The following is a 13,052-nucleotide window of genomic DNA, read 5'->3' as shown; positions in this document are numbered from 1 at the left end:
GGATCACTAATTAACTGGGTTTTATACTGCACCTCTATATGGATCATGACTTAGCCCGTTTTTATTAAAACAAGAAAAACTACAATTGATTGAAGCCCACAATTATTATAACAATTTCTAATATTCTCCCACTTGGGCAAAATCAATTGTAAAACTTTAATTTAAAAGAGAAAATGAAAATAAGTTATTTGAAAACGACTCTCGGCTAAGGACTAATTCTTATAATGTGGCCACATTTTAAGAAAACACATGATCCAAGGCGCAATATCTGAATATGACTCCATCCAACTAAAATCAAATAACATTGAATCAGGAGGTGATTATACCCTTACCGATATAAGACCTTCCATGGTCACAAATGTTATTTGGCTCCGTCGACTAGTCATTAGTGCGGAGTATAGCAAAAAAATAGCATGCCAATATGATCCAACAACAGCCAAAATGCTATTTTCTCTGTCAGTCCTCAAATTTCTCTCAAATGCCTTAAAGCCAGAGAAATTCCATGGTTTATAAAAAAACCATCATATAATCAAATATGGTGTCGACTACGAGCCTTGTAGTCCTAACAACACTATTATATCTCAAACTCTCATATAGTGTCAACCACGGACATGATGCTTCCAATGACACTGAGTTCCAAAAATGCCTCAAACTCCAATATAGTGTTCACCACAGGCATGGTGGTCCTAACAACACTGAGTTCCAAAATTTTATTATCATGCCTCAAACTCCAATATAGTGTCAACCACAGGCACAGTGGTCCCAACGACACTGAGTTCCAATATTTCACAATTGATAAACATAAACACAAATATGCAATATATACAATAACAAAATTCAATGCATTATCAATTGCTCCATAAGAGATTTATATATCAACCAAATATCAATTATGTCTGTAATAAACAATTCAACATGATAAATAAATAACAATGAACTCAAACTCCCACTAACCAAGCACATCAAAGCGACTCACAATGCACATGTTCTTCACATGCATTTCAAATATCATGGGGTCTAAGTCCTTTGGTTAGAGAGTCAGTTAACATTCTTGATAACTAAGTCATCCACATACAATACAAGAAAAGAGACTTTTCTCCCACTGATCTTATGGTGAATATACTAACAGAAATTATTTTAATTATAGCTCAAGAAAGTCACTAGCTCATCAAATCATCATTAATGTAAAATAAAATCCATGTTGATTTAAAAAGATATAGAATTCAAAATCATTCTCAAAGAAGACTTATAGAAAATTCATTTCAAAATAAACTCATATCTTGACATTAAAAACTAAGCAATTATCTCCCACTGACTCGTTAATAACTTCAAGATCACACAAAATTAATCATATCTCTCCCACTAAAAAACATGTCAAGTATGTTCTCTACATTAATTATACACTAACACACAATACCTTATCAAGATCAAAATTCAAAAAATAAAATAAAATAAAAATCTAGATCTCATCTCCATTAATCACAATTCAATCCAATCAACAATTCTTTTATGGCATTGTTATCATTCATATCAAAAGTATATTTATTACATAAATACAATTATATTAATTATGAGCAATGAAATAATTTTAACAAAATAATTAGCATATTATAAACTCTCCTTTGGGCAGAGTACATAGTACATAATTATTTGACACTATTTTAAATTTTAACTCAATGCAAATTTGAAAATTGATGCATACAATAACTTCCTTTGGGCAGATAATTGCAGACAATAATTTTTATCAATTAAGAACTCTAACAATTTTTAAATAACATTGCAAATAACATTTTCAACAATTATACCTAAATAATATGAAAAACCTTATAGCATATGTTTCTCAAATTCATATTCATTTACTAAACTGCAATTTTTTGTCACAAATTTCAATCCCCAATATCAACAATTATATATCTTAGGTCACTATTCAAACTTAATTGACAAAGCACAAAAAAACTACGCTAAAATTGAGAGAGTAAATACTAACATTATAATCACCATAATCTATAATAATTTTCATTAAAAAAAATCATAGATACTTCTCATAAAATTAAACATGAATAAGAGCAAATAATTTCAAATAAATATTTATGCATATAAAATTTAAAATAAATATTTCAAGATATTGATTTCAAAATGAATCAAAGTCAAATTTATTTAAAGGAACTAACAAAGAAGTTCTTAAGGCAAAACAGGTATGCATTAGAATAAACTAAAGGACAATATACACATTCAATTTAATTAAGTTATTATGATGAGACCAACATAACAGTACATTCTCCTTTGGGCAGAATGCACTAACCAAGGTTAAACCAAGGCCAGAACCTCCAATGAGTTAATCAATGAGCACAACACTGGGTTTGAAAATCTATCCCCTTTGGGCATATAGATTCCTAGACCAATGAGCCTCCAATAACTTCATCTACAACCTCAAGAAGAAGTTGCTCAGGATGAGTTAATCATTTAGCATAACGAGTTGTCATAACAAGGCCAACATAATAGTACATTACCCTTTGGGCAGAATGCACAAACCAAGGTCTAAATCAAGGTTAGAACCTCAGATGAGTTAATCAATGTGCACAACATTGGATTCGAGAATCCATCCCCTTTGGGCGGATAGATTTCTAGCCTAATGAGCCTCCAATAACTTCATCTATAACCTCAAAGAAAATTTGCTCAATGAGCATACATTGGCTTTAGAGATGTATCCTCTTTAGGCATACAGATCACCTAGATCAATGCACCTCGATTAACATCACCCCAAACAAATTTACAGTTATAACACACAATTCCTCCCTTTGAGCAAGAAATTGCATGAAATAACCAAAATCATTCCCAAACAAATTTTGTATTTAATCAATTCAAGCGGAAGCATGCATCTTAATAAACAAAAAAATATATTAGAGCAAGCATATAAGGTTTATCACTTTAAAAAAAGAATATTTATTACAAAAATTTATTATTTATTTTAAATATATCATAAAATCATATTTAATTATAACACCACACAAGTAATATTTGGTGAAAATTAAGTCACTATTGGGCTCATAAGTGCCTTATGCGTCATAGCCTATGAATGAGCTTCACTCAAAAAATCCAAACGGGTCTTCTTCCCTGCCAGGGAAATATGTTGCATTCATAAATAACCCCTAACTCTAAGCAAAATAGTATTCATCAAAGCTATCATGAATTCATGCTTTTTTATTCATGTTAAATGTGATGTAACTCATGTGACTATCAAATAACTTTTATTTTAAAAAATTCATTCCAAATAGTTTCAACTAAATACAAAAACAACAATGGTAATGTATTTGTTTATATCCAGAACCCACAATCACGAATATAAGGTATATCTTGAAAGCTTTCAATCAAATCCAAAGAGAATCTCAAATCAAATAATAATAATAATAGTTATTATTATTATTTTAAAATAAGAATTTCGATTACAAAATTATAAATAATTAATATCTTAATCAACAAGCTTGCATCTTTGCGCAGTAGTCTTCTTGATCACGAGTGAAATTTGATTTTGCAATTCCAAAATTTGATTCTATCTCTCTCTTCTTTCTCTTTTTTTTTTATCTAGTACTCTAGTAGTAACATCCAAGTGGCACACAGTAACACCGTATTGATGAATATATCAATATTGTTTCTTCCCTCTCTCTTTTTTTTAGTAAAAAAAATAGCTAAATCATTTAAATCTCCAATTTTTATACATTTCGACTAACTACGCTTTCAAACTATTTATATGTCAAACAATTGATACGCTTTCAAATACAGAAATCAAGAAGATGACCCATCAACACAATTTATATGTCAAGCGATTTTGTTTCATCAAGAACAACAAAAATAGTAAATTCAATCTCAAACAAAAGAAATAAAATCACATCAAATCATAAACAATTGGGTTCTAATTCATATAATTTAGGCTCTGAAACCAAATGTAAGAAATTTCAAAATATGATTATATGCAATTAGACCACCAAAATTTAGGCTTACTTGTTCAAGACATCATTCTTGATTTCTTGAAGGCTCCTTGTTTATTTTGATGCTCCTGCAATAGAAAGACCATGATCTTTCTCTGTAATTCACATCACTCCCTGATCACAACCGTCGATGGGGCAAACTGTGGAGTGACGATTTTTCACACACTGTGAATGCAGAGGGGACCAGCCAAACTTATTAACCCTAATCCCCTTCCCATCATGGGCCTATGGGTTAGGCCTACACGATTACCCACACTAATCTGTTTACATATATCAAAGTCCAAATCAAAAGGATCACTAGTTAACTGAACTTTATACTGCACTCCTATATGGATCATGACTTAACCCGTTTTTATTAAAATAATAAAAACTACAATTGATTGAAACCCACAATTATTATAAAAATTTCTGTCAAACAAAAAACATTACATCATCTGAAAAAATAGATAATGTGTTATTTTTTGTCCATGTATCATAAAATAAATGAACAAATATAATCTAATGCACTCAAGATTTATTCGTAAAAGTCACCGTACACTATTCAGAAGTCAAACTGTCGCCCATCAATTTAGAAGTCGACTTATGTAGACTTATTACGTTAAGCTTCTAGAGTTAAAAAATTGTATTGTATTAAGGAAAGCAACATGAAGTATGGCAATGACCGAAAAAATCAAAATTGTAATCAGTATAAGAGTCAAAAAAAAAAGAATGTACAAAATTTATTTATTTTTTTGCATTTTATTAAAGTGATCATTAGACAATAGTTAAGTAACAGTGATTAGTTGAAGGTATCAATCTTTGCTGCTGAAAGGAACACCTTCAATTACTAGAGGAGTCAAGGAACTTAAAATTCCATGTTAGGAACTACAGTTGAACATGCAGACCTAAGAGGGTAAAAGAAATGACTGAAAGACTAGGTTAACAATATAACTTGAACAACATGGTTGTACAAGATATAACTATTACAAATTGAAATCCATAAAAATGAAAAACTTACAAACTGCTCAAAAGGCCAGAACATTGGAATTTACTCCCTGCGGATAAATGAGTCAGCCTATGACACAACATTTTTTTTCCCCTTCAAATGAATTTATGCAATAATTTTACAGCCTTCATACATGTGTGGGCTCAAATGAAGGTAACACTAGCATCACAATAAAAGGGTAATATTTTAATCACCCTTCTTTCTTCCTAATTTCTGATGGTTCATGAAAGAAAGCACAACATGAAACATGGTTAGTACATATCACCCCAATCAAATCAAAGTCCATGCAAGTTATTTTAGGTTGAAGATTTTCACCCTACAAAGTCATGCAATAGTTGTCCTCCAATAACATCTCTTCCAAAATGCCTATTTTGTGATTCAAAACCACTCATAACATAACCTTCATTATTGTTTTCAAGTGCAAGTCCAAAACGCTGAGCAGCACTCAAGGGAAAGGGTTCAGCTAAACCAATCCCATGATTTTGATAAAGGCCTAGTGTCAGTGACACACTACTGCTTGCACCACCCATGCTCACTCCAACACCCACTGGCTGATTTCCTGTGCAAGGCAGATTCAGTTGTTCCTGACTCCTAACGTGTATATTAGGAAGTTCATTTATAGCGCGCTTAAAAGGGGTATCCTGAAATTTATCTGTGGAAGTAGATGGATTCTCAGAAACAAGAGAGCTATCTGAAGGTAAATGATCACTTAATTTGTTCCTACAATGTTCTTCCTTCTGTGAATTCTTTTGAACTTGCCGTGTTTCTAGCATGTGTATTTCTTCCACCATTGGTTTCCAGAGCCTTACTCTAGCATTAATAAACCAATTAGACACCTGCCACACAAATAGACCTTGTCAAATATTAGTAGAACAAAACAAACACATTAACCATTAAGTATGAAATGATTTAGAGAATGAATCATTTATATATCAAGAATGCTCACCTGGCTACGAGATAGACCAGTTTGTTTAGCCAACATTAGCTTGTCGGTATCCGTGGGATAGCTATATAAGGAAAAAGAAAACAATAACTGGGCAATTGAAACATAATAAATACAAGAAAGGGGGTTCAAAGGTACACAGATCTACAGTTTGGCAGGGGAGGAAAAACCACCATGTCCTTAATGGTATATGTCACGAACCAACTATTTCAAAAGCTTAGGCGGTTAAGTGAAGACATATGAACAATTTTTATATTATATCTCTAACAAGTGGACATTGCATAGACCAAACTACCTTGTGCCAAAATTCTATTTTTTATTAGAAGAATGGGGCGGCAAGGTTGGTCATAGAGTCTCTCGTACCACGTCAGGAATCAACTATGCCAAAAGCTTATCCTATTAGGTGAAGACACATGAAGGTTTTTTATATTCTATTTCTAAGAAGATACCAAAGTCAAGGCATTACTTGATTCATATTAATAAACATAAAAAATGGCACTTACGGGTGCAGAAAGTGCTCAAACAACCATGCTCTGAGAACAGTCACGGCACGCTCAGGGAGTCCTCTCTGTGGTCTCCAAACAGGTTGGTGCTCAAAAAACCCTGACCTTTGGTTGTAAGGGCCTCTATCACTGTTGCCAAACCTTGGAGATTCATCCTTCCTGTTGCTTATGTGAAAATGAGCCTTATTGGTGAACTGAAGTTGGTCAGTAATTGCATTCTTCAAGCATCTAAAATGTTTAGACATGGCTTTTAAAGCCAAACTTGCATAGGGAGCTGCATTGCTCAGGTCTGAGACATACTCAAATGATGTTACTACCGCAAGCATCTGTTGATAGTATTGCCTGTACCTCCTGTAAACCTGTTCAGGATAAATAAACAACAATTATCACAATTAGGATTAAATATCAAACATCATTGTAGTTAAGGAATGCTTTAATATTAGCTTTTCCTGTTTAAGTAATAACCTTAGCATTGATATGAAAGCAGAAATGACTACTCATGTAACCCATCTAATAGAGCTGAGACTAGATCCCACTTCAATTAAAGATTTATAGAGACTACATAATTTACCCACCATATAACAATGAGGGACTTCAAGGGATATTCAAGTGTAGTGAAATCTCATATTAGTTGGTAATGGGCTAAGTAAAGTTCATCTAAATAGGAGGACCTATAAATCCAATGCTTTAAGTTTTTGGGTTGAAACATGATGTCGATTCTATTTGCTCTGGTTGGGCTAGCTTAACCCATTACTTGGGGTCCTCTACCGTGACTCTGTGAGCTCCCCCCTGCCCCACCCCACTAGGATTAAATACACTTAATTAATAAATTAAAACCTGTCCAAATCAGGAGTATTAATGTCTAACTGGGCTTTAATACATTCAGATCATCTATCATCACAGTAATTAGGAAAGAATATAGTAATCGGAATTCGGAAAAGTATCATCAAATGAAGGACAAATATGTTCCATCCTTGCAACTTTCATACAGCTACTTAACAAAAACTTGACCCACAACAGGATGAAAGAAGCTATTTTTTAGCAACTGTAATTACATCACTACACCCCAATTGAGGGGGACACCAGGACCAACTAGATCAAGTGATATTTGAAATTTCATAAATGAATCTACTTTTGGAGATGAGCATCTCCAAAGTTGAGGTACATGATTCCAAACTGTGTTTACCAACAGAAGTCATATGAAAAAAAATAAAAAGAAAAAGAAAAAAAGAACTAATATCCTAGAAGTCATATATTAGTGAAAAAAATGAACTAATATCCTCTTCCTACCTAGGCATAGTTATCATTCCAAAGGCCCAACTCAAGAATATTGTTTGTTTCAGATGGGCAGAGGGGGCATATTACTGAAAAACAAGCAATCACTTTTCATTGCCCAACCAGCTAATGGGCCAATTTAAGATTAGAAAAAAAATTCCCAGTAAAATTCATAATTTCTCAATAAGTAATGGCACATAAAAGTGAGAACAAGCACTAACAGTTCAACGCTGAGCCAGGCACATTGGGCTGCAAACAAAACATAATGATTAATAATCCTTAATGCCACCAGACTAGGCTAATGAACATCTCAAAATAATAGTTCCATTGACAAGATTATATAGGACTCCTTAACACTGATTTAATCGCTCTAGTAAATTTTCATAACTATATTTCATGGGTTCAAAATCAATGAGGCCCACTGAGGTTTGGGTTTCCTATAACACCCACACATTCTTCAGATACATATGGCCCAAGGTCACTCATACATCATTGTGACAGTCACATGCAAAGCTCCACATATTAAACAAAAGATTTACCTAGACACTCTGCAAGGAACAAGACAGAAATTAAATAATACTAAAATGGAAAGCACATTAAACAAAAACTTCACCCAAATCCCCCAAACATGTAAATTTCCTAGCCTCAAATCCAAAAATTTGGACCTAAAAGATCCGACATTGGATGGATGACTTAGTATTTCATGCAATGATTGATAGGAAGAAATCCCATTTGTTGGCAAGTATGATTCCATAAAATTTACATCAACTTTGCTGGCTCATATATATTCCAAAAATTCAACATTTATGAGTTTAAGATGACAGCTAATGCAATGTGCACATCATTTAGTATTCCTGATGGTCAACAACAAATTCAGAAATTATACTGAGTTGTAGGAATAGGCATTTCTTCATTATCTCCATAGAGAAAGTCCTTACAATTGGAGAAAATATTGTAGGGGAAACTATATACATTAAACATCGGGAGAGTCGAATTTCAAAGACAGATCTTCCAAATGTGTAATGACATAACAGAAATTTGTTTGCATCCAGATGTTCATATTTACAAAAGGTTATCTGATCTTTCACAAAATTCACAAGAAGTTGCTTCACTCTCTTAAAGGCCAAAAGTCATAAACAGATAAACAAAGCAATTCTATGCTACATCCAATGTGAGGATGCAAAATATAGGAGAAGATGGAAAAGTGAAGAGGTTTATTAAGAGCAGGCATCTCATATCTTTATTTCAAAAGGAAAAGACATAAAATCTTATGCATTCCTATCCATAAAATTGCTATTGCAGACCCATATACCCAAATTTACATCCACCAAAAAGCTTTTCATAAGCCAGTTAAATTGTTAATCACTACAAATATCCTATGGATAAAGAAATTAAATACCTCATTGGGGCATCGGCTTCTAATCATTAAGAAAAAATAAAGTAGTTGTTGAAAACAAGAAGTTCATTCATTTGAACAAATGGAACATCCAAAATCATATATGAGAGAAAAACCAATAAACAAAATGCACATAAGCTACAAATAGTAATATCCAACAGCCAGACACAAAATAAAACAGCAACCAATTGTAGCTTTTAATTGTTTGGAAGAAAAGCTAAAATAAGATAATAAAAATGAGACTTGGTACCACTAGACTTCATTATGAGAAAACCTCATCCCCTTCAAAGGGAGATAAATATGTAATCTAATGTTTTCAAAAAAAAAAAAACGAAATGTATAAATTAACTATTTTCCTTTTTTTTTGGGGGGGGGGGGGGGGGGGGGGGGGGGGGGGCAGGCATAAATTTACTATTTTATATTTGAAGTTATATATTTATCTCATGCAATAGAGATAATGATGTGTGGGACCCACCCATTATAGAAAAAGAAAAAAAAGTACCACGAAAATCGAGGTATGTGTAGGAAAGAAAAATTCTCTCCTACAACATAAGAGTATATTTTCCCATTTATATTCACAGTTATGAATTTTGCACACCACTTTAAGTTACATCACTTTCACCATTTCAATTCTAAGGGGTCACAATTCCTACAAATGTGAATTATGGGTTTGCAATCCACAAATGAACCAATCACTGCAGAAACTATGATGTAAAAAATGAGGTAGGGAGAAAATGATGTGAAACAAAAAATTTCCATTACGTGGCAGAATAATATTGGTTTAACACATTGGGCTACGTTTATAATAGTTAATTTCTTTCAAATTCACAAAAGTTTCATACGAGGCTTCTATGCTACCTTTATTATATATAACTTACTTTCAAATTAACAAAAGTTTCACATGAGGCTTCTATGCTTCAAAGGAATCTCTGATTTTATTTTTTAATAAGATTCAATGAATAAGTTATTAATGTCAGTGTAAGCAAGACAAGCCTAAGCTGAGCATTTCTCCCAAAAACAATTGAACTCTGATAAATAGCTTTTAATCATGGCAGCATACACTAATATGGAACATGTAGATACTTTATTAATTTTCTCACCTTTTTCTTAAGGTTGTTCTTATATTCAAGAACAATCCGAGAAACAATGAAGGAGAGAACATTGATACCTGCATATTTTTTACAAGGTCACCTGAATGTGCGAGATAACTACATAACATAGTATTTATGTACATAAAGGTAGTTTTATAGTTTGTTAAGATATAGAGCGTAAGATTAACATATATTCTATTCTTTAACTTCATCCACCTCAGAAGAAAGTTAGAATTCAATATAAAAATAATCGATACATCTGCTTTTCTAGATAAATATCACAAGCATGTATGACACATATTGTTAATTTCACCCAATAGTTTATCATTAATATTGCCCAATCAGAAATAGTAACATAAATATATAATATCCTAATACAGAATCAATATATCCGCCAGATATGCACCATATCATATAGACCATTTTCTTGCAAATAAAATTTATTAACAATAATTGCCAGCAAAAATAGTATGAAATATTAAATTACATTACGAGTTTGAATGACATGCTCCCCTAATATGTCAAAGTAATCCCAAACAAATAAGCCAAATCTTAAAGGGAAAAACACATTGTCATCTAAATATGTAAGTTTCTTTAACCTTTGAACACCATGATCATATCACTACACGCTTTTTTCTGAGTATAAATCTTTTCCAGTGGATTCGTTCAATAACTTTATGCACAAATTATCCCTTCAAACTGTGACATAGTCACTTATTAGAAATCTTTCTATAGTTGGCAGACACTTTACTATACCAATCTTGGTGCATATATTCCCACCCATTAACTTTTCCAAAAAGACAATTGAGTTCACCGAGGCCATCCATCACAAAAAATGCAAGAATCTTAATGCACATAGAATACAATAAGTTCATTAATGAAAGCTATAAATTACAAACAAATAATCGCACAAATACCACCATAAACCACACGCTTCCTTCATACAATCCATCAAGCCTTATGCTTGTCTACTAATAACCCAACCAACCTTCCACTTTGAAGGAATCATTATCAATACATTAATAATAACATGGGCACTTAACTTTTAGAAAACAAATAAATAAAATGGAAAATTAACCCAATAACCCTTTTTTTTTTCTGGATAAACTGACCTAAAACAGTAACGCAAACGGACAAAATGACAAAACCAAAATCAACAGGAACATCAAACGTGAAAACACAGTTGAAACTGAGAAAAGAAAGAAAACCCATTTCACCAAAAAAAATTCAAATGATAATAGCACAAATCAGAGAGAGAGAAAGGATTAAAACATAAACAAAAACAAAAGCACACCTCATCAAGCATAGTTAATAGCCTTGACTTTTTGATACCCTCACCCTCATCCCCAAGTGGATCTTCACTTAAGCTCTCAGGAGGAGGCTCCATCAACGATGCATCAACCACCATCTTCTCAACACAAATTCCACGACCCCCAACATCACATAGCTCTTCCAATAATTGTTGTGCAGGCTTCAAGAACCTCGATCCCTTCAATATCGAAGCATAACAAGTAAATGGCCCCAGTGGCACTGAACACCTCGAAACTTCATTCGAGGCAGAAGCACTAACTCCTCCAACCAAACCCGGAATCACACCACCACCACCACCACTAACCTTATCACCATAAATCACAGACCCATATCGCTGAAGATTCAGCTCCAGAGGAAGATTACCCTGTTGTGAAGCACTGTTATGTGATGACAGAGACAAAGACAATGGCTCAGGCTTGAACACCATGATTTCACTACCATTATAGCTCTGATCAAACTCTCGAAAGTTCTGCAGGCTCTGTGTGTGGTAGAAAAAAGGGTTGTTGTTGTTGTTATTGTTGTTGTTGCTGCTGCTAATAACTTGAATTGTACTCGGGTTCAAAGGCAAAGAAGATTCTGGATCCAAGTAACCATGGTGAGAAACAGAAGATACATTAGAAGAAGAAGAAGAAGAAGAACCATTCATAACCCCTCCAAACCCCATCATCAAATTTGAACCTTCTTCTTTCACAACACAACTACCCAAGTTCTGTTTCGAAGCTTGGTTGTTGAGGAAGCTGTGACCATGTTGATTAGCACACGTTAACAAATCAGAAGAAATGAGTGAAGGGTCATACAAAGGAAGCAAAGTTGCACAACTAAGAGGGAGTGTAGAAGATGTTTCAACAAGACCATGTTGGTTCTGAGCCACAACAACTCTTAGCTTATCTCTTCTACTTTGTTGTGGGACATGGTAACCCTCAAAACCCTCAGCCATAGAAACAAAAAAACACACACACAAAAAAAAAGCTAAAAAATAACGAAGCTTTTAAGCAGAAGAAGAAGTAACTGAAGTAAGAGAGAAGAGTATATAGTACTAATGGAAGAAGGGAAGTGACGATGAAAGAAAAGGGTATAATTGTAGTGATGTTATTCTGATGCTGCAAACTAAGTGTGACAAGACAAAGTGTTCAAAGTTTATCTATATATCAAAGAGATACGTGAATTGATTGTGATTGAAAATTGAGATATGGGTTTGGTTTTGGTTTTGGTTTTGGTTTCACTACAATTCACGCATCTGAAATACACAAACTCTCACAAAACTCATGTTCAAAAAAAATGATGACTTTAATATTTTCTTTCTCTTACTACACTGATGGGTCTTTGCGTCACGGAGAGAACATAGATTCTTTCTTCAAAACAAGGAACAAAGTGCGAACTCCGAAGGGAAGAGGCATAGGGTTGTGGGTTTCGAGAAACCGGATGACGACCGGCTATTTCCGGTAATAATTGAAATGTGTGTGTATATGCTGCTTTCTTTCTCTCTCTGTGTGTTGCAGATATTTCTGACACTGGGTTTCTGGGTTTCTGTCGTTTTCTCAACTCTCCTTCTTTATCTCTTT

At 33.4% G+C, this 13,052-nt stretch overlaps 1 protein-coding gene across 1 annotated transcript; it reads right to left on the bottom strand.

Annotated features, from left to right (window-relative positions):
• Positions 1 to 4,908: 4,908 nt before the first annotated feature.
• On the bottom strand, positions 4,909 to 12,814 carry LOC133318390 (BEL1-like homeodomain protein 9). The gene is made up of 4 exons (XM_061520376.1): positions 11,474 to 12,814; positions 6,418 to 6,776; positions 5,918 to 5,978; positions 4,909 to 5,807 (listed from the first exon to the last, which is right to left on the bottom strand). The coding sequence occupies exons 1-4, from the start codon at positions 12,425 to 12,427 to the stop codon at positions 5,283 to 5,285; spliced, it is 1,899 nt and encodes a 632-aa protein (XP_061376360.1). The 5' UTR covers positions 12,428 to 12,814; the 3' UTR covers positions 4,909 to 5,282.
• Positions 12,815 to 13,052: the final 238 nt, after the last annotated feature.

This window comes from Gastrolobium bilobum, unplaced genomic scaffold, assembly GCF_033153095.1.
Source record: "Gastrolobium bilobum isolate Gb01-03AN ecotype WA unplaced genomic scaffold, APGP_CSIRO_Gbil_v1 utg53169, whole genome shotgun sequence".
Lineage (NCBI taxonomy): Eukaryota > Viridiplantae > Streptophyta > Magnoliopsida > Fabales > Fabaceae > Gastrolobium > Gastrolobium bilobum.
This window is presented reverse-complemented; position numbering and strand designations above follow the sequence as displayed.

Coding starts and splice junctions, on each gene's coding strand:
- LOC133318390 (XM_061520376.1), bottom strand. CDS start 12,427: ATGGCTGAGGGTTTTGAGGGTTACCATGTCCCACAACAAAGTAGAAGA. Junction 5,979..6,417: donor TTTGAGCACTTTCTGCACCC/GTAAGTGCCATT, acceptor TTCCTTATATAG/CTATCCCACGGATACCGACA. Junction 5,808..5,917: donor CTGGTCTATCTCGTAGCCAG/GTGAGCATTCTT, acceptor TTTGTGTGGCAG/GTGTCTAATTGGTTTATTAA.